Consider the following 20,968-nt stretch of genomic DNA (forward strand, 5'->3'; position numbering starts at 1 on the left):
CTCTCTGATGCTGGTGTGTTTGTTTGGGGCAGGCTCAGGTATTTCTCACCCATCTGAGAAGGGGAGGGTAGGGGAGCCCGAGCCCCGTGGTGGCCCTGGGAGCTAGAGGGTGCAGAGGGTGGTAGCCCATCCCCGGTGTGATCACAGAAGGGGGGGGGGGGGGGACCAGCGTAAGGCCGCGGTGGGCAGGGAGAACGCTGTGAAGAGCCGCCACGTTGGGAACACACACATACGCACACCGGGGAAAGAAAATCCTTGGGGGAGAAAAAATAGTCAACTGGAAAAAAAAACTTTACCCCATTTTCCTCTCAGTGCAGGGCAAGTGGAGGCCCGTCGGGTTTGGACTGTAGAGAGCTGATACGGCGGCCATGGGAGTCCACAAGGCTAAGGTAAGTGCAGCCGTGCCACTGGATGTTCGTGGTTCTGGTAGATTTAGTTTGGATTTTGGCGATGGGCTGCAAAATGCAACAGGCAGAGAATTTGTGCTTAGGATGGGACTCTCGCACCGGTAGAGAGGTTGCTTTGGTTTTCTGTTGAGATGAAGAGACATTTTTGTTTTTTAATGCTGTGTGCAATTGTATATAGGGTGAAGGATTTCACGTGATTGGTTAAACCATTGGAATTGTGTCAATCAATGAGATACATTAAATACATACATACTTTTTATATGTGGTATTGAGGATATATTGACTGTCTTGAGCAAATGTGTGCTTTTTGATTCAGTGAATCATTGATGAGACATTGATGCAGTGTTCCTTATTTGAACCCCAAACTAGTCTGTTAGATGTAAGGATTATCCCCCTGTTAGTGTTTGACCTCTTGTTAACCAGATGACAGTTAGAAGGTAATCACCAAGAGTTCTATCATTAGCAGTTCACAGGTAAACAACATGATGCTTACGGCAAATACAGCACTTTTCAGTTTGACTACTACATGGTTGTTTTTCACTCTGTTGTTTTGGCTGGGTATAACATCTAAAGCTTACCAACAGAAATGGTAGAAATTCACCATTGTTCCTTTTTGCACTAGAATCCAAAACTTCAATCCATAATTAACTCCTAAACTAATAGTGATACATATTTATCCCTTATTGCTGTACAAATTATACCCATTTGATTCCATAAATGACAATATGGTGCTGATGAGCGTATCTGAAGAGTTGTAACGCTGCGGTGCACCTCACTGCCCTAGGGTGCCTGTGGGTTTATAGAGATCCTCCCACCTACTGCCAATCAAACTTGGCCCCGCCCTCATTAATGTATCAGTACTTCCAAAATTCCATTGTATTATAAGCCAGATATCAACCAGTGACTCAGCTCAGCTTCTGCGGAGCTGAAGGGATGACCACTTAAATGGAAGAGAACTTGTTAGCAACCACTTCTCTTTCGAGAAATAGCACTTTTACACCAGGGAAAGGGCGGAAGGGAAGGGTATAAGGAAGAAGGGACGCTCCAGTCATATTTCTGAGAAGCTATTTAATTGTTGGGTAAGGGAACAGGGCTCTCTACTACACTGCGAGAAATGGGGGATGTATTACTTAAATAAGCACAATTATCTGCCAACAGAACAGGACAATTTGGCTTACCAAGATTAAAAAAAATATATTTTCTTAAAACAAGTATATTTGTCTTGATTTTGACTTTGACAAAGCAGTTTGTGGCAATTATAGTTTCAAGAATGAACTTGCTCAGAACCAGTAAGAAAATCTCAGTAACAAGTTATACTACCTTATTAAGATAATTAAGGACTGAAAAGCTTGAAGCAAGTAAAATGCTTTAACATAAAAAAAAATGCCTGATGAGAAGAAATATCTTGCCAGACAAAACACAAACATATATTGCCTTGATTTAAGATTTACATTTTTGAGACATAATATGCTGCACACAAGCCTAAGTCAGTAAAGAGTGGTATAGCGGGAAAGAGAGGAAGGAAGAAGACTAGAAAGAGGAGAATTTTTTTGGGATCATTCCGGAATGTGGGACCAGGCTGAGAAGAGCTGTGGTTCAGGAAGGGCTGTACATGTCTGGCTCTCAGACAAAGGCCTGATTGAGATCTCTCTCCTCAGCATGACTGTTTTCCTGATTGGTCTCCCTTCTGAGGGAGTTTTCTGTGTGACACATAGTGAGAGAGAGATAAAGGGAGTGTGAGAGCTGAGGTGAAATGAACCCACCCACCCACTGACTCATTTCACCTTAACCACAAGCTCAAGTCCTCTACTTCAGAGTGGTATTAGTAGCAATCTCAGTCATCTCAATTCATACTTTCATTTTCGTTCTGAATTTATTTTTTAACTTTTTCACTTTCACTATTACCTCTCTAGGTTTCTTGTCTAGCCATTGCAATAAAGTAGTTTCGGTTCCCAGAAAAGGAATGTGTCACCAGGAATTTCAGCATGGTTTCAGCATTGCCCATCCTTAGTTATCTCCACCGGTGATTCCTGAGAGCAAAGTCTGATGGTCAAAAGGCAGTCTCTGTGTGAGCATTATGCCAAGGTGGGGCTTAAAGATACTGTCCTTGACTAAACTCCATGACACATTAAGCCAAGGTGGGGCTTAAAGGCACAGTCCTTGACTAAACTCCATGACACATTATGTAGAAATCAATGAAATGCTCCTCACATCCCACTAGCTGTTTGTCAAGTGTGGGCAATACAAAAAACTCTGGTGTTCCTCAGGGCTGTAACCAACTTCAGTGATGGCCATTGTAAGATGACCCTGGATAAATAATTTAATGATTACCCACACTGATACATTTTACAGCCAAATATCAACCCCCTTCGGAAATCCCCTCGATTTCCAGTGCCTCAAAAAATGTGCTTTTATGTATTCCTAACCCTGTCAAATGATAGTGACCGTTTGTGACAGTCATAGTTGCATCAAGAAGGATCTTTGAAGCTCCAGTGCTGCTATCGCAAAGTAATTCCAAGTATCAGTCAAGCAAACGGGCTACAAGACCTTTATTACTTTCCTTGTGAGATCGAGTGTTTATGTCATATACTGTATGCTTGAATAGAAACGTTTATTTATCACTAGGGGGAGACAATGCTCTCTGGTTCCTGAAAATACTGCTGTAAAATAACAGATCCATGAAGCTGAATATACTGCTGTAAGATAACAGCTCCATGAAGCTGAATATACTGCTGTAAGATAACAGCTCCATGAAGCTGAATATACTGCTATAAGATAACAGCTCCATGAAGCTGAATATACTGCTATAAGATAACAGCTCCATGAAGCTGAATATACTGCTGTAAGATAACAGCTCCATGAAGCTGAATATACTGCTATAAGATAACAGCTCCATGAAGCTGAATGCTGTAAGATAACAGCTCCATGAAGCTGAATGCTGTAAGATAACAGCTCCATGAAGCTGAATGCTGTAAGATAACAGCTCCATGAAGCTGATTATACTGCTATAAGATAACAGCTCCATGAAGCTGAATATACTGCTATAAGATAACAGCTCCATGAAGCTGAATGCTGTAAGATAACACCTCCATGAAGCTGAATATACTGCTGTAAGATAACGGCTCCATGAAGCTTCAGGACATGGAGGATGCCTTAGGTTTTCACCCCATTGCCCACTTTTCCCATTTCATATTTTGGTTTAATTGTCTTTTACATGATTTTAGTCCTTTGACTGAAGTCTTTTATTTTGACAAATAGAAAGCATTAGGATGTCTTGAGACACTGGGCTAGAATGGTTCTACAATGATCACCATGACTTCCCTACCGTCTGTTGGTGTGTTTTAGGATCTGTCTATATTCTTTTTCTTTTTTTCTTAGCAGGTGTCCGCTGCATCGCGGGTGTGTGTGCTCCTGTTGTGTGTTGTCCGCTGCTACGCTCAGGATGAGTACTCCGGCAACAACTCAGGTACTGGATTTAGCATTTCAACAAATAACCAGAACACTGATGGATATGTATTTTAGATGCAAGAGGTGTATTCAGTCCTTCTTCTGGAGATGTAAGCTGTAATGGGTGTTAGGCACAGGGTGACTGATGCAGGTCTGGTGCACCTTTTCCAAGCCATATAAATATGGGCGGCAAGTTTTATATACTTAACTTTTATATAAAACCCACAGGAGTTAGAGGACATTTGCATTTCCACTAAGTTTAAGGAATTAGATGACATTTGCATTTAATAAAGACACTTTTATCTAAAGTGTGGCATCGTATTAAGAATTCAACAGCAGATCCACTGAACCACAACAATACACAAGGGACACGCAACGCCCCCACCCACAACAGATGTCAATGATAATTTGTTTTTGTGAATCATTTATACTTTATTCACTGATTAAAGATGCAATGCAAATCCACACAATTCATATTCAAATTCAATTTCATAAATCATTAAGGGTGAAATCTGCATAAGCAAACATAAACTGATTAACTGGATACACTCATATCAGGTTTGACCATTGTTCTCAAAAACACTATCCAACAGTAAAATTCTGTTCCCCCCTCTCCTATCTACCTAGGTGAGGAGCGGGGTTATGAAGGCTCCTTGGTTGACCGATACGATGACCCCCGCCCAGGTAGAACACCAGAAGCCGCTCTCAAATATGAAAATGAAATTAAAATTTCACTGCTTCACCTTCTATTTCATTGCTATGAGCGTATCATTCACCATGATTTTCTGTGGGTCCAGAATCATATATGAATATATCTGGTAGTAGGAATGTTACGCCTTTAACTGAAATATCCTATCATCCATTTCTGTATGTGTTTGTTTATGTAGGTAGGTACTGTACGTAAATCAGTCTCAGTGATGGTAGAGTTTTGGGTGAAATGGTCATTTCATTTCAATGGTCTATTCATTCATGGACATGACTTTCTTCAGTGTCAACATACATTGCATACATGTATTTTCCTGTCCAGCAAAACGTTAAGACAAAGAGCAGTAATTCTGTTGACTATCTTTTGTTGATGTTGAAGCATTGAGAGAAGGCCACAATTTGTAATCATACCTCAATTCACTTTGGCTGCTTGGTTTTTGTCAAGTAAGACTTGAATCCTCTTACTCCACACCTGTCCACAGATTACCCCCCAGAGCCAACCCAAACCTATGAGGACACCACAGCTTCGGCTTTTGACCCCACTGATGTCACAATGATCACAGATGAGTCCTACCCTTACGGCACCACCACCGAGTCTTATGACTACGCCAAAGAGGACAAAGAGGAGATGGTGCCCTACGACAACGACGGATCGAGTGAAGAAGAGACGCTGGAGGAGGAGGGCCCCACGGAGTGTGACTGTCTGCCTGGGGAGCCAGGATTCGCTGGTTTCGCAGGACCAAAGGTGAGACAGCCCTCTCTTCTTGTTTGTACAGTTTTAGTGGACATGGTAGCTATACCGAGGTCACAGGGTCCATGACCTGGAATTTGTAAGTTAATTGGTTGCAGGGTCTGTTGAATGTCATAAAGGAAATTCCATATTCAGGAAAGTTGAAACTATAAAAAGGACATTTATCATCTCTATCTGAATATTTATCTATTGGTTGTTCTGACAGGGCTCCAGAGGCCTTCAAGGAAAGACAGGATTCCCAGGGGCTCAAGGACGTCAGGTTAGTCCAGCATGGCTTCCACAGTGTGGTTGGGTAGAGGTCAAGTGTCTTGGTCGTCACTGTTAATGCTCCTTTGCTGTGTTACCAGGGTTACAAGGGAACCAAAGGAGTGAGAGGACGAATTGGAGACCCTGGCCCTGTGGTAGGTCACACACACACACACACACACACACACACACACACACACACACACACACACACACACACACACACACACACATAAACATCACCATACTGCCCTGTGGTAGGTCACACACACACACACCATAAACATCTCCATATGGCCCTGATGTAGGTCACACACCATAAACAACACCATACTAAGTTTAGTTACAGTATATGCCTTGAGTTGCAAGACACATCAGCCTCTAAGTCTGCATCTACTCGGGCACTCTTGTGACTATACCATCTGACCTTTTGACCTTTCCCTAGGGTGAAGCTGGGCCTGACGGAGATGATGGCGGGTCTGGATTCTCTGGAGCTATGGTGAGCAAACCAGCCAAGATTTTCCCAGAGAACCAAAAATGATTATATTCTACCATATTTGTAATCTTACTTCTCTTTATTTTATTGATTTCTCAACTTCTTTTGTCAACTATTGTTTCGTAGGGTTTGCCTGGTCCTCCAGGTGACAGAGGAGAGTCTGGTATGTTTGGCCTGAAGGTAAAGAATTCAATTTCTAAAACCACAACATCCATTTACCGCAGTTAGGTTTAGATAAAGTCTCTCAGAGAACATGGAATTACTTTCTTGATCAACATTTTCCAGTTCAGAGACCATGAAATTCAGCATTGAGCAAGAACATAACAAAAAATAAGAAAAGCAAAATGGCCGGTGCTCAAACTATTGGGCACTCTTTCTCTCGTCTGTAGGGTGACATCGGTATGGAAGGCCCACTTGGAGGAGTCGGTGCTCCAGGAGATGTTGTAAGTACAATAGACTTTTCATTTGACTGACTGTGTGTCTCTGTTTTCAGAAGCATGAATTAAATTCATAATTCAAAATATCCTCCATTTACTGCATTAAGTGCAGAGTACTTAGTGTGTTGTTGCCTCTTTTTAACAACGTCAATATAGTTCTTCGTGTTGTTTCTAATATCTCACTCAGCACTGTATTTCATTTTGTTGTGCTGTTCTGATCTTAGGGTCCAATTGGTCCACCTGGAACCACAGGCACAAGAGGAGGTAAAGGCGTTAGGGTGAGTCCCTTCGTGGCGAATGCCGCTCTATATACACACACACACACCATGTTGAACTTCATGAGTTCTATCCCTTGATCCTCCTGATGAAACAGTGACATTGTAAGCATCAAAGTGCGTGCCCTCTAGCTGACGACCTGTAGTAATAATATAGGTCTCTAATCTGATGACCTTTAGTAATATTAAAGGTCTCTATATGATGAAGAATTTGGTGTGTTGCGAGAAGTCTTTGAAAGAAAATTGGTAATTAACAACCTCTTCTGCCAACAGGGGTCCATTGGCAAAACTGGCAAGCTGGGGCCAGACGGCAGAGAGGGGGAGAAGGTAAGATAATGAGCTTTGGAACACAGTGACTAAATGCGATAATGAACTTTTTAAAACAGTGACTAAATGCTAAGAAAATCCTCACCATCACAAAACAGGCCAATGAAATGAATGAGCTGCCTTTAGGGTCAGTGTAAACACAAAAGGCATTGTATTATTATGATGAAAACGGAATTACAAGCAATACATAGATATTCCCCTCGCAATAGGTATTCCCCATACTTTATTGTAAGTTGGTGGGCAATTGTGGTGTTCAATAGAGGCTAATCATAAAAGGAGAACCTCCGTGTAGAGTTTTCTCTAAGCTGAACATTTGTATGACTCTCACTCGAAACATGTTTATGTGAATGCAGCATTGAGTAGCATGCAACTTAAATGTGTCAGTGCATCCCCTATCAGAGAGGATGGGACTATGAGTGTTAAAGTAGTACAGTTGTGAGCCATCCATGCTCTTCTACATATGACTGCTGAGTAAGCACAGAGTTCATCATTGTTTATGTGCTGTTCAGATTAAATCAAATCAAATTCCACGACCTGAAACTGTTACCCTAAATTAAGCATCCATGAATTATTATTATTATTATTATTATACTACAAGGCCAATCACAATTCTGATCATTTATAAATTGAAAATAGACAAATAAATAAAATAATCTTTGTCTGAACTGTAAGTGTTTTACCGTTCGTAATGAGATTCATTATAGATTTCTCCTCTGTAATTTCAGGGCCAGATTGGAGCCCCTGGATTCTCAGGAGACCATGGCGAGCAGGGCTACACAGTAAGATATATATCTGTTTCGTTTTTATATCTGTTCTTTATCTGTTTTTAGGTTTCCTCCGGTAGGAGGTAACCTATTGTTATTGTAGGCTTTCTTATTATGTTAGTACCATGGGAGTCAATGGCAGCCCCTAGAACCATATGGTAACTTTTTGTGAAATTTGGCACACTCATTAAGGACAGTCCCTTCTTCATTCACACCAAGTTTCATGGCTCTCATTACACCACTCTAGCGCCACCAACAGGTCAAAGTTGGACTTTTGTAACACACGCAACTTTTGAACCGTATCACCGATTTTCAAAAATGAGGTACCAATGGATTCCCTGGATCAAGACGAATTAAACACACCCTATGGCGTCAATTTCCGGTTATATAGATTTTCCGCTATTTCCGGTTTTATCAAAAACCTTTGAAAGCCTTCTCCTCCTACAATTTTTGGCAAATCTTCTTCAAAATCACCAGAGATAATCTTCAGACCTAGCCTCACAAAAGTTATGGAAAGAATTTTGATCCTCACAACCGTTTGTCCGGTACAGCCACTCAAATTCAGCTGAAAAGTCGCCAAACAGGAAGTGAAGTCATATCTTGGCAAATCTTTGTGAAATCAATACCAAACTTGATATGTCACTGGAAGACACTACAACATGTTCCCATGTGCAAAGGCAACTTCATATCTTCAAAAATGACTGATATAAAGCAAATTGGATACATTGTTAACGCTAAAATAATGCTTTACACATCAACAGGTCAAAAAGTCATACTCTGATTCAATCACAAGTTCATGTGAAGACACTTGAGAGTGTTTAGAACACAAATCTGAAAAAAAGTTGACTGTAAGATGAAAAGTAGATTTTTGGTGAATATTTGAAATACGCATGCTTGGCTAATTGCTAGGGTGTTTCTCAAGTCTGCCTCTCTGCTCCTGCCCCTCTGGTCTTGCGCGCGTGTGTGCTCCAGATTCTCTCTCTCACACACACACACACACACACACACAGGGACAGGGACAGGCTCCTTTGACACGCGCAAGCACACACACACAACGTTTAAGGAAATTTAGGGATGACCACACCCCTTCTCACTCTTAGCTTGAAGCCATGGCCCTTGAGGATCTTCAAAGTAATGCATTTGAAATATCATATCCCATTGGCAAGTCTGCAGCATGGATTTTTCTATACAGTGACAAATTGTCACAAAAATACATTTTTCCCTGGTTCGCAATGTCTGGAGGAGGAAACCGCCATCGCTGCTTGCAGCTATATTTTCTATTTGATTTTTTTACAAAATTATTTGTATTTATTTTTTTGTGATCTAATTGTTTTGTTTCTGTTTTTCTATTTGTTTTGATATTTTATTTTATTGTGTTTTACTTGTAAAGCACTTTGGTCAGCGTGAGCTGTTTTTAAATGTGCTATATCAATAAATATGACTTGACTTGACTTGACTTAGAGGCGACCTCGAGGCTCACTCGCCATCACTCTTTACCGTGTGTCACATATCACATGTCTGACGTGTCATTTGTGTTTCAGGGTTATCCCGGAGTGCCAGGTGACCGAGGAGAGACTGGCCCCCAGGTATGCCCCTCATGTCATGAGCACAGTACTTTACAATGGAAGATTGAGCTTGCACAAGGGCCCAAATGTTTTATATGTGCATTAATGACACATGTTATCTGTGATCATTTATATAGTAAAGTACACTATATAAAAGTTTAGTTCAGGCTTGATCAGTCATGTGATATATTGCAGTTTTCAGCAAGGCACTTTCCCCATAAGAAGATACAGATAAGTAACGTGCTCATTGTTGTTACAGGGCGGCCAGGGTGTTGGTGGTATACCCGGAAGTGATGGGGATCCTGGCGAGGATGTAAGTGCCTTTGGAATTTTTCTTTAAAAGTTTATCTATTCATGTATGGATTTGTTTCACAATGTTCGGATTCTCCCTGTGTTAGGGTCCTCTTGGTGTCCCTGGGGTCATGGGAGTGCCTGGGGCATTTGGACCTAAGGTGCGGTAAATAACTACAAACTGTATTCGCTACAGACACACACATACTGTACTTACTTTACCATTATGATTACACAGCAAACTACAATATGACCTTCCATTCAAATGTTAATAATGATGTGTTATATGTGATGTGATGGGTAGACTGAAGTACCTCTGCCTCTCGGGTCTCATATGATGTCTCTATGTCTTGTCTCAGGGGCTGAAAGGTGATGGTGGACGAAGGGGGCGACGAGGAAGAGTGGGAGCTGGGGTGAGGAGCTGTCTGTTGGCTTTAGGACCACCATGATCTCAGCCCAGACGACACAAACAATGTCTCTTCATTTGTGGCCTAGACTCTAAAATGAGGAATTCAAACTTGTCAGAAACAAGTAAAAGTCACCCTGACAAACATAAAAGTACCAAAGAGAAAATGGTGTTGTCCCTAGAATTCCCTTAACGTGGCACCAGATTGAGTTGTAAACAACACGTGGGCTTGTGTGGGTGTACTGCCACTTGATAACAACCAATCTGACATTCAGATTGAGGAAGCGTTAATGTGTCGGGAAAGTCCCTCGATATTTCAGAATCTATTTGTGGCTGAGATAAAAAGAAAAATAACAGAACAACTGAAAAACTAACATCTGAAAAGATTTAGCATTGAAAAAGACCTTACTATTGAAAAATACCTTATCTTATTGTGTATTTGAAGATTGCACAACTTCAATACATACTGGCCATAATTCCATACAGTTATGCATCATTCCTCCTGCATGCCCACCACGAAACTTATTAATATACTGATGGATTTATCAATAAAAGTGAATAATACACTGATGGATGTACTTTGCTGTATCTGCATTCCAGGGCCTCAATGGAGAAGCAGGAGATGCTGGCCTTCCAGGACTGCCCGGCCCCAAGGGCCTATCTGGCCAACTGGTGCGTACATCTCTCAACCTTTTCATACTCAGAGTCAAGACTCACATAGTGTCATGTCCATTATGTTAGCAATACTAGTGGTGAGCCCCAAGCCCCTAGAATCTCAATGTTATCATATGCTGATCAGATAGTGTGTGAAGTAAATAACTATATGTTTTAACAAGCATCCCTTACCAACTTTAATGCTCAAGTTAAAATGGAGCCCCCTTTGGACACGCTGCAATGTCATAGAAGTTACTGCAATGGACCCTTCTAATAAAGATATCCTCTGAGCCGACGTGAAAAAGCAGTTAGTAAAGATGGCAAATAACCAGCAAACACTATTGGTCACTCTGTTCTCAGGGAGCCAAGGGGGAAACAGGAGCAGATGGGCTGAAGGTAACTATATACATACACACACACACACACACACACACACACACACACACACACAGACACAGACACACACACACACACAAACACACACACACACACACACACACACAGACACACACACACACACACACACACACACACACACACACACACACAGAGATGCTCACAGACATCACAGATGTCATATCGTTAACTTTCTTATCTAACCCACCTTTGGGAACTTTTCTCTGTTTACCTTTTAGGGTACAACTGGAAGGTCTGGCATTAAAGGAGTGAAAGGCCAAAAGGTAAAATGATCCGTCATCTGCTCTCAGCTGACATTTCAAAAGACCACAGTTTTCATACTATGTAGTTTCCACTGCACAGCTATGGTGTCTGTCATCACAATGCTTTCACTTCCTCTTTCCCACAGGGAAGTACTGGCTTCCTAGGAGACAAAGGACAGGTTTGTACGCTACTTACAGATATGATGATCGCACTGTTTTTGTTCCTCAAACTCTTCTTTATTCTCGTGACTGAATGATGACGCCATAGCAACGAATCAGATAAATTATGTTAACATCAACAAATATGAATGATATGAATGATAACAAATATATCAGATGAATAATGAATTTCTTTGTCGCTTGACCTGAGCCAGCAAGGAGAGAGGGGTAACCAAGGGCCCGAGGGAAAGGACGGCCGCGTGGGGCCTCCCGGCATCCCCGGAGAAAGAGGAGATACCGGTCCAGGTGGAGACTCGGGGGTCAAAGGTCGTGTTGGACCAAAGGGTGTGCCAGGTGAACCTGTGCGTATCAAAATAAACTCTCATTTTTCAAGTGAAAAAGAATCAAACAAAGGATTTTTTTTAACGCTTTGGTCTTGACATAACTTGATTGAGTGAGTGAGAGAGTGTGTGGATGAGAGTACAAGTGATTGTTGTGAAGCGATATAAGTCTGACTGAGTTAGAGCCAGATTTAGTGATCAATCAATCGATGAAGGAGATGAACATTCACTACAAGTTGCTTGTACTGTAGTTTCAACGCTCCTCTGCAGCACGTTTGAGGTGTTGACTTCCCCATCATGTACACTAATGGCCGCTGGTCTCCTCTCAGGGCCCTGGCCTGACGGACGCGCAGGTCCTGCAGCTGTGCCAGGGAGTGGTCACCGCTCAGATCTCCCAGTACGCCTCCTCCATACGCTCCAAGTGTGCCCAGGGTTGCCCAGTAAACAACCGCACTCTCATCGGACCCCCAGGTCCCAGAGGGCCCACAGGATCTTCTGGCAAGCCTGTGAGTGACACACGCACACACACACACACACACACACACATACTGTACGGGTAGATAAGGTAATCGTTCAAGTGAACTAGTATGGGCCGCTGAAGTGAGAGGATTGAAGGGCTGTAGCTACTTTAGGGTCGTCCCTCTGTCCAGGTCTCATTTGATTACTCCTTCTGATCAAAAACATTGTCTCCTTCCAGCGCCATCAGTGCCTCACCACATGATCTTTTGTAACCGTGTTTGCTTCTACATTTAACCATTTAGCAGACACTTTTATCCAAAGCGACTTACAAGGATGTATACACTTTTCTTTATATTTAACACTGATGGCTCACTGCACATCAGAAGCAATCAGGGGTTCAGTGTCTTGCTCAAGGACGCTTCGACAGAGAATCGAACTAACAACCTTCTGATTACTAAACAAGTTCTCTACCTCCTGTACCACTTTTAACTCATTTGTGCATGTGTGTGTGTGTGTGTTTTTGTGCCCACCTCCAGGGTAAAGCTGGCAAGACTGGAGCCAAGGGAGGCCGTGGCATCAGAGGAGACGTCGGTGTGGACGGAACAGCGGGTCTGGATGGAGATCAAGGTAGACAGAACTCCTTCCTATCAGCTGTGTGTGTGTGTGTGTGTCTGTGTGTGTGTGTGTGTGTGTGTGTGTGTGTGTGTGTGTGTGTGTGAGTGTTTGTGTGTGTGTGTGTGCACTTCACAGTGTTAATTCTAAACATACCACATTTGTGTCAGTGCCATCTGGGGTTGAAATAAAAGGGGGGCAAGAGAAGGGGGTGGGGTGGATACAAAACCACTTCAGCCTTAAGCAAGTATCTATTGTTCAGCTTCAGGTGCCATACCTTCCCATGTCTGTTATGTTTAGCTTTCAGTTCTTGTATGAAGACACCTGTCTGTTGCTAGACCTGGAAAACAGCATCCCGTCTCAGACTGATAATATTGTCTAGAGGAATTAGCTGAATTATCTAAGTTTGTGAGATTCCTGTTGTATCTTATGAGTGAATCTTTTTTTCTGAAAGGTTCAAAGGGCCGTAAAGGAGACCGAGGCGATACTGGGAAAGGGCTCCGTGGGCCTGATGGACCCCAAGGGCTCAGAGGTGGGTATTTCAATCTGTAATGCATAGCTTAGCTGAACCTGCTCCATTAAAGAGCTAGGAAGTGGAAGTGTTTTTTTTGATATATATAGACAGTGGTGTAGTCCAGGGTATACGCAGGTATACGGAGTATACCCACTTATTTTTCAGTCAGCGTTGGGTATACCCACTTCTCAAAACAGGACGTTTATCCTGTGCTGTATGGGCTGCTTACAAAAATTAAGAGTATAGCCACTTCTCCAGGGACCACTACACCACTGTATATAGATTTGCCTCTACCTACATACGTAACAATTAACTCTAAAGATATGATGAAAACACAAATCAATGCAATGATTTCCTTCACTTGTTTTGTGACAGCATCCATGTTTTTCGGTGAGAGAAATATTAGCCAAATATTAACCATAAAACAAACCTGATTACGCACTGTTGTAGGTCTACAAGAGTACTTTGACTACAGGCACACCGAACATTCTCATTCCTTCCTATATCCTGTGTGCAGTATCCATTCTTAATGAACACTCAGCTGTTTGGAGGGATATAGATGCACATACACTGATTTATGCCAAACCGTATTATAATTAAGTCTAAAAAAAAAAAAACTGAGCTGCACCTAAGCTATTTTTTTTATTTTTACCTTCAATCGTTTGGGATCATTCTAGCATTTACTCACATTGTTTTCCTCTCCCGTCCCCCTCTGCAGGGTTGCCCGGACACCCTGCCATGCCCATGGATGGAGCTGAGGGACCACAAGGCCCCCGTGGGTACCCTGGGCCAGTGGGTCAGCCTGGCATGCTTGGTGTGGCGGGTGTGCCAGGTTTCTGTGAGGCACGGGACTGCAGCATCCACGCGCCCGTCATGCGCAAAGAAATGGGTCTGGTGAAGAGCCACGTGAGCGTGAAGATGTAACAGCCCGGAGGAGGAGACAGAGGTCTGGGAACCTGAACCCCAGGGGACCAGCCAGAAGGCTACATCGTGAGGGTTTATGGAAACTGTTACTCTGGGGTTCAGCTCACTTGAAGCGAGTCTTGCACCAACAAGAGAAAAAAAAACAGAAACAAAAGACTTTTGGAGCAGACCTACGTATTATTGTTACAAAGACTTAAGGATTCTCAGCTTACACGTATGTGTGACACACTATCGTTTTACACTGCTATGAAAAATGTATCTTTTTGAAAAAAGAAAAATACCAGCCAGCAAAATACCTAATGTTCAGATTTTATATTTCTGTTTAATTATGTCATCAGTGAAACAATGCTGTGGATACAGCGAAATAAAGACGTGTAAATAATTTTGTAAAGCATCTTATGTACATGTTCTGTGTGTTTTGAGATAACATGTTTAAGATAAACATTGTGTTACCTTTTCCAAAAATGGCCCCTCAGTTTTTTAGTAATCCTGCTTATGACTGTCTGGAGTAATGGAGTTTTATCATTACATACATAGTTATTCAGGTGACACAATTGGTAAAACAATATCTTCATTTAAGCCCTTTTGTTTTTAATTTCAAACAAATCAGCGATATGATATCGCTACTTCGGACAGTTCACACATTTTGCTTGTGGCTTTGCCACAACTTTTTCCACAAGAGGACCAATGTTGTCACACTAAGGAGGATCACAGCAACCACTGGAGCCCCTAAGGAATAAGCAAAGGAATTTGCCTTCCCAATAAACCATATCAAACACAAGAATCTATGATCCGTTTTACCAAAGGGATGGTTCTTTTTCCACTGCTGGCATGGTAATCCTTGCCCACTTAATATTTCCAATAATACAAGACAAAACAGGGGTTTGTATGACTCAGGAGGCAACGCATTGATTGGATGGAATTATTTATGGTTCGGACACAGCTACTATATTTGTTTCCCATTGGAATAGTGGTGCATTCCTGAGAAATTGGGAAGTGGGAAAGTTTTAACCTCCGAAAGGGAGAATACACCCAAACGCTAATCGAAATTGGAACATCTCACTGGGAAAATGCCAGGTTTTTGAGAGCTCCAAGAAGTAGGTTTAAAATCACTTGACATTACAGCGTATGATGTGAAAGAACAAACATGTCATGTACATGCTCCGAACACAAATAACTCACTTCACCGTTTAGTCAAAGTCAAAGTCAAAGTAGCTTTATTTGTCAATTACTTCAAATGTCAAGACATACAAAGTATTCGAAAAAACGTTTCCCACTCTCCTACGGTGAAACATATAAGTGCACAGGCACAACAGAGAGGACATACAAACATACAGACAAGACATTACATAATACAAGTAGAACATACAGATAAACATATAGCAGTATAGGTTACATAAAGTGAGGTTATGTAGTGCAAAAAAAGGGCAATTTGGTACAGTGAGTGGTGTTACCATAAGTGATAAAAGTGCAGAAGCAGATTGTTACAGAGTCCTGAGTGATTTTAGGGGGGGGGTGGGGGGATTTGGATATGGCTGGGAGGAGTGAGGGGAGAGAGTTTAGTGTCCTGACAGCTTGGTGAATGAAGCTGTTGCTGAGTCTGGTGGTGCGGCAACGGAGGGTCCTGTATCTTCTTCCAGAGGGTAGTAGGCTAAACAGGCTGTGTGCGGGGTGGCTGGTGTCACTCGCAATTGAGGTGGCTTTTCGTATGAGCCGGGTGGTGTATGTGTCCTGCAGGGAAGGGAGTGAGGCACCAATGATCTTAGCAGCTGTGTTCATTATGCGTTGCAGTGCTTTTCTGCTGTGTACAGTGCAGCTGCTGCCCCACACAGTGATGCAGCTGGACAGGATGCTCTCAATGGTGCCCTGGTAGAAATTAATTAATTAATTTATTAGGTCGTACTCATTAGCGCGGTTGATTATGATGTCAAACGATACTTCACATTTTACTTTTGTGTACGCTACTGTTGGCCTTCTGGCTATGAAGGGTGAAGTTAACAAAAATGTATTGATAAAAAAATAATATGAAAATGCATGTGATGAAAATACATGTGAACAGATTGAAACAGAGGGTTGGAAATGGAGGTGAAATGAAAATAGAGTGATCAATTGTCAAGTGATTTGATTATTTTAAAGTAAATTTGTTTTTAAAGTAAACAGTCGTGATGTAATGGTAACAGATCCATGTTTCATAATTTTCATTAATTCATTCACAACCCAATATTGCCATATATCATTTCAGGAAAGTAAATGAGGAGCATTTAGATGAATCAGAATCAGAAACAGATTTATTGTCAAGTAGGTGTACGCCTACCTGAATTTGCTCCGGTGTATGGGTGCATACAGTAAACATAAAAACATAAAAAAACATACAAACACACACAGTAAGTACTACACATAACTTTAAACATAGAACATAGAACACACACTAAGTTCTACACATAACATAAGTACTACAGATATAACACAGTATGGAAACAGATATATAAAACAGATATATTAAAAATATTTATATATATTTTTTTTTATAAGAGTATATTGGATAAGAGTAACCGTCATCACTTGTTGTGTTATGCTCGTTGTTTCTTTTAAAGATATTAGAGACTGGAATGAATGCTCGAGCACGTGGATACTCAATCGATAGTATCACTGTGACGCACGGGAAATCCCTCTACCTCAATGACACATGGGTACTTCCCTAGTAGGCTATAGGCGGTACTTTCCAGTGGAATTGTGGAAACTCCCATGTTTAAGCTCATGGTTAATTAACTATTGTGTACTAACTAGCTGGGTGGCATAGACAACCCATATTTTGAAGCTTTGTTAAAAATGCTATATGCTATTTTAGCCTTACAAATCTGCAAAGCAAAGACTGGATGGAGGTTTGTGCACGTATGAGCCTACCCCGGGTTTACAATCGCCCAAACAACCACTGTAATCTGCAGACCACAACATACTTTTACTAAAACTTCCTACTACTCACCTCGATAGACAAGCACAGAAACGATCACAATAGCCATTTTCAAATGTACGGGACTAACACCATCTCTGGCAATCCACATCATTCAATGACAAGATCTGCAATAAAGGACACTCACTCAATACCAAACGACCAATGACCGCGTTCTGTTGGGGAAAACAAATCATGTTTAGAATATAGTTCCTCTTTCGCTTTCACTTTGTTCGATATAAGACCTAGTCCCAGTCTCGATGTGAAAACACGGTTTGAAGGATTTGCTACGATGAGCGCTCGGACTATCTATCTCCTATTGACACTGGGTAAGAGAGTGTGATACTGTTTTAGGAGTTTGTGATTTAACTGACAAGTAAATCACTGACGGATAGCTCTGCTGAACAGACAGGAAGAAAACAGGTTGTGTTTTATGAGGTAGCTCTTTGGAACGTTTTGGTTAAAGACTATGTCTGAATATGCTACTTCACTATTTAAATAAAATAGTAATACATTAAAACCTTTATACTTAAACCAAGCTATGGCTTGGTATTAAACTCACTCATTTACATCTACAACAGCCAAACAATGGGAGCAGTAAAATAACCTTAGTTGAATGTGAAATGATGATATGCATTCATGAGTTGCTATGCTATTTCATGTCACCGTGAAGTGTTTTGCGTTGCTAAATTAGAAGAATATAAAAGTTTCAGAAAGGCAGTTTGTGATATTGTAAGTATGCCACCTTAACTCTGAACATTCGTTTTGTGTTTTTGTGTACTTTGTTAGCAGCTTTGGCTTCAAGCAGCAGGATTGCCTCTGAGACATCCTGCACATGTGGAAGTGTCACAGAACTGTCATGTGTGGCCGCGGTGGAACCCGGGGTACATTACCGGTCGATCAGATGGTACAAGGTAAGTTCGGATCATTAGCTGAAGTCATGTTTACCCAGGGAGGTCACACGTGTGCTAAGCAGACCGTATTCCAGGAATGGTCTGAGACACAGCCAAAATAGCACAGTCTACTTGATCAACGCACAAACTTGACCTGAGGCTAGAGTGAATTAGAATGATAATCCAGCTATGAATGTCAGACGAGACGTGGTTAAAACAAAGCAGTCCTTAAATGAGGTGAAACAGGCAACAGGTGAATTCAGCATGAAATACAGCTTCAGGCATGAGGGAAAGGGAAGAAACAGGACTAGGAGCGAGAAGTGCTGGACCGGATCGTGACACAGTCTCCTCTCTTTCACTTACAGGTTGACGAAGAAAATAAATTAAGGGGTCTTGTAAGGAAGCGTCTGGCTCCACAAAACAAGACAGTTGAGTATTACACTGGTTTGATCCGGCACGTGGAGTTTGTTTCAGAGAACTCATCAAACCTCATCATGTCCAACGTGACGAAGAGGGACAGTGGGAGATATATCTGCTTCCTGGCTGCACCCCTGGGACACCGAAATGAAGAGGGAGAGGTCTTTCTTAGGGTCGATGGTGAGTGACACAGTGTGTGCAGTGTGTGTGTGTGTGTGTGTGTGTGTGTGTGTGGGGGTGTGTGTGTGTGTGCGTGTGTGTGTGTGTGCAGTGTGTGCGAGAGAGAGAAACAGAAAGAGAGAGAGAGATATACACGGTCTGCATGGCAAAGAATAATCCTGGTTTGTTTTCTTCTGCAGGTTGCCAAGATGAAGGACTGGATTATCATTCTACAGAACTTTTAGAGCTGGTCGGGGCCATTATTCTGATTTTAGTATCTCTTCTCATATTCACAATAAGCTATGTGAGTATTTCCAGCAGTACATTTCTTCTCATCATTGCACAATTTCCTGACAGTACATTATACATTGAATACCTGTATTTAGTTTGGTAAATGATATTGAACTGAAGTACTAAATAGTGTTCCTTTTAACCAGGTTTTCTTAAAGAACGTGTTGAAGAGCAGCAGGAAGAAACTAATGAAAGAACATCTTTGGAAAATGTCTCACCCACAAGGAAACATGATTTATGCTAATGGTTCAAAAACTCTGGAATCAGTTTATGTATGAGACTCACTAGGCCCAAATACATGTGTCAATTTAACCCACCCAAGCCGGTAAAAGCTCGTCATTCGCTTATAATTGCCTCATGTAGCTCACGCCTAAATTTAACCCGGTCATTTTTCCGGCGATGTCTGAGCCTTTCGAGAGAGGTGGTCTACTACCCCGATCGGTCAGCTCAAAAAGGGCGGGTCAAATAAGGCCGATGTAACATGGGGATGGCGGTGACAGGGAATCCACTCATAGGGAGTGCTATGCCCATGCGTGCCTGTGCGGAGATGACCCAGCCGGAGTGGAGTGCCAGGGCAGGGCTGGCCAGGTCTCACACATGCAACACAAGCCTCACAGCCGGCAAGGGTTTGCTGGTCGGTTGACTACGTCCTGTCTGGATGTATACAACCAATCGTAATGAACCAAACCACTTGTAATGAACCGAAGTTTGTTTGAATTGTTTACTTTGATGAATATGCTATTCGCTAGCGCAGTCTCTATGGAATTTTTTCTTATACGTAAGCGTTATGCTAACGAAGTTGCTATCACAGTTTAAACATGCAATGCTATGTGAAAATGAAGTGCAATTACTTTAATTAGCCAATTTGTTTTGTTCTGCAAAACCCTTAGTCTTCTTGTTATCCTCCTGAGAACCAACCCATAGACTTGTGTCCTCTGTAGTGGAAATTACCAAAAAAGAGAAATTGCATGACACTTTTCTTCCTTGGTTCCCAGGAGGATATTTTTGTTATGATATTAACAATAATATGAATATATTTATATTGTTATATGGCAGGCTACATATACATCTATTACCTCATACTTGCACATGTACATACACATACTAACAGTTAATGTATTAAAGGCATATTTGCTTTGTACTGGTTGCTGTCTGCGCAAAAAAAGAATTACCTGATGGAAAATGAGTTTGACTTTAAATAAATAATAAATAAACAAACATATTTGCTGTTGGTGGTTGTTTTGGCGTGTCATTCATTTTGTGTAGAAAATATAAGCGTATATAAGTGTGTAAACAGAGGAAGGGAGGTTTACAGTACATGACATGTGACAGACATGTATATGGTGTTGAGGAACAATGTTGCCACAGACACTTGCGAGCAGAGTTCAAAGGTCACGCTGTAAGAGAGACAACATTTGGTTAGTAATCATCAAGGGGGCTGTTTGCATCCATATCTATTTGTTGCAAATGCATTTTTTAGCTGCCTGAGCACAGATAGGAAACCTTTGATTTTTCAATATTATATATAAACTTAACGAAACTAAGAATTTCCACAGTTGGCGATTCGTAACTCAACTGTGATGTGTCCAACTTGGCATACGCAAATGCAACGAGAGCTAGCGAAATTCTATTCAGATATCAGAGAACGTTTGTAAGGTAGAAAGCTAGCTAAACACAAAAGGTGAAATTACTTCAGTACTTAAAAATACTCACTATATCGACGATTTGCGATTGGCCGAATTGTTTAGATATTCGCGAGCATGATTGGCCGAAGCCAAAACTGTATGCTGGCTGTTTCTTCGACCTGGTGTATGGGAAT

The 20,968-nt window shown here is 41.6% G+C and overlaps 2 protein-coding genes across 2 annotated transcripts; both read left to right on the forward strand.

The window, feature by feature from the left end:
* Nucleotides 1-368: 368 nt before the first annotated feature.
* Nucleotides 369-14,439, forward strand: LOC308380657 (uncharacterized protein; the record flags this gene model as incomplete). The annotated part of the gene is made up of 21 exons (XM_080858064.1): nucleotides 369-389; nucleotides 3,786-3,873; nucleotides 4,482-4,538; nucleotides 5,042-5,304; nucleotides 5,516-5,569; nucleotides 5,658-5,711; nucleotides 6,002-6,055; nucleotides 6,179-6,232; nucleotides 6,442-6,495; nucleotides 7,038-7,091; nucleotides 7,817-7,870; nucleotides 9,397-9,441; nucleotides 9,680-9,733; nucleotides 9,819-9,872; nucleotides 10,081-10,124; nucleotides 10,718-10,789; nucleotides 11,801-11,951; nucleotides 12,260-12,436; nucleotides 12,926-13,016; nucleotides 13,456-13,533; nucleotides 14,234-14,439. 21 exons carry the CDS (start codon nucleotides 369-371, stop codon nucleotides 14,437-14,439), a joined length of 1,779 nt encoding a protein of 592 aa, XP_080714190.1.
* Nucleotides 14,440-17,125: 2,686 nt separating this feature from the next.
* cd83 (CD83 molecule) lies at nucleotides 17,126-19,427 on the forward strand (the record flags this gene model as incomplete). The annotated part of the gene is made up of 5 exons (XM_080858065.1): nucleotides 17,126-17,129; nucleotides 18,179-18,303; nucleotides 18,648-18,879; nucleotides 19,059-19,162; nucleotides 19,296-19,427. The coding sequence occupies 5 exons, from the start codon at nucleotides 17,126-17,128 to the stop codon at nucleotides 19,425-19,427; spliced, it is 597 nt and encodes a 198-aa protein (XP_080714191.1).
* Between the last annotated feature and the right edge of the window lie 1,541 nt (nucleotides 19,428-20,968).

Source organism: Sprattus sprattus, assembly GCF_963457725.1.
Source record: "Sprattus sprattus genome assembly, chromosome: 19".
In the NCBI taxonomy this organism is placed as follows: Eukaryota; Metazoa; Chordata; class Actinopteri; order Clupeiformes; family Clupeidae; genus Sprattus; species Sprattus sprattus.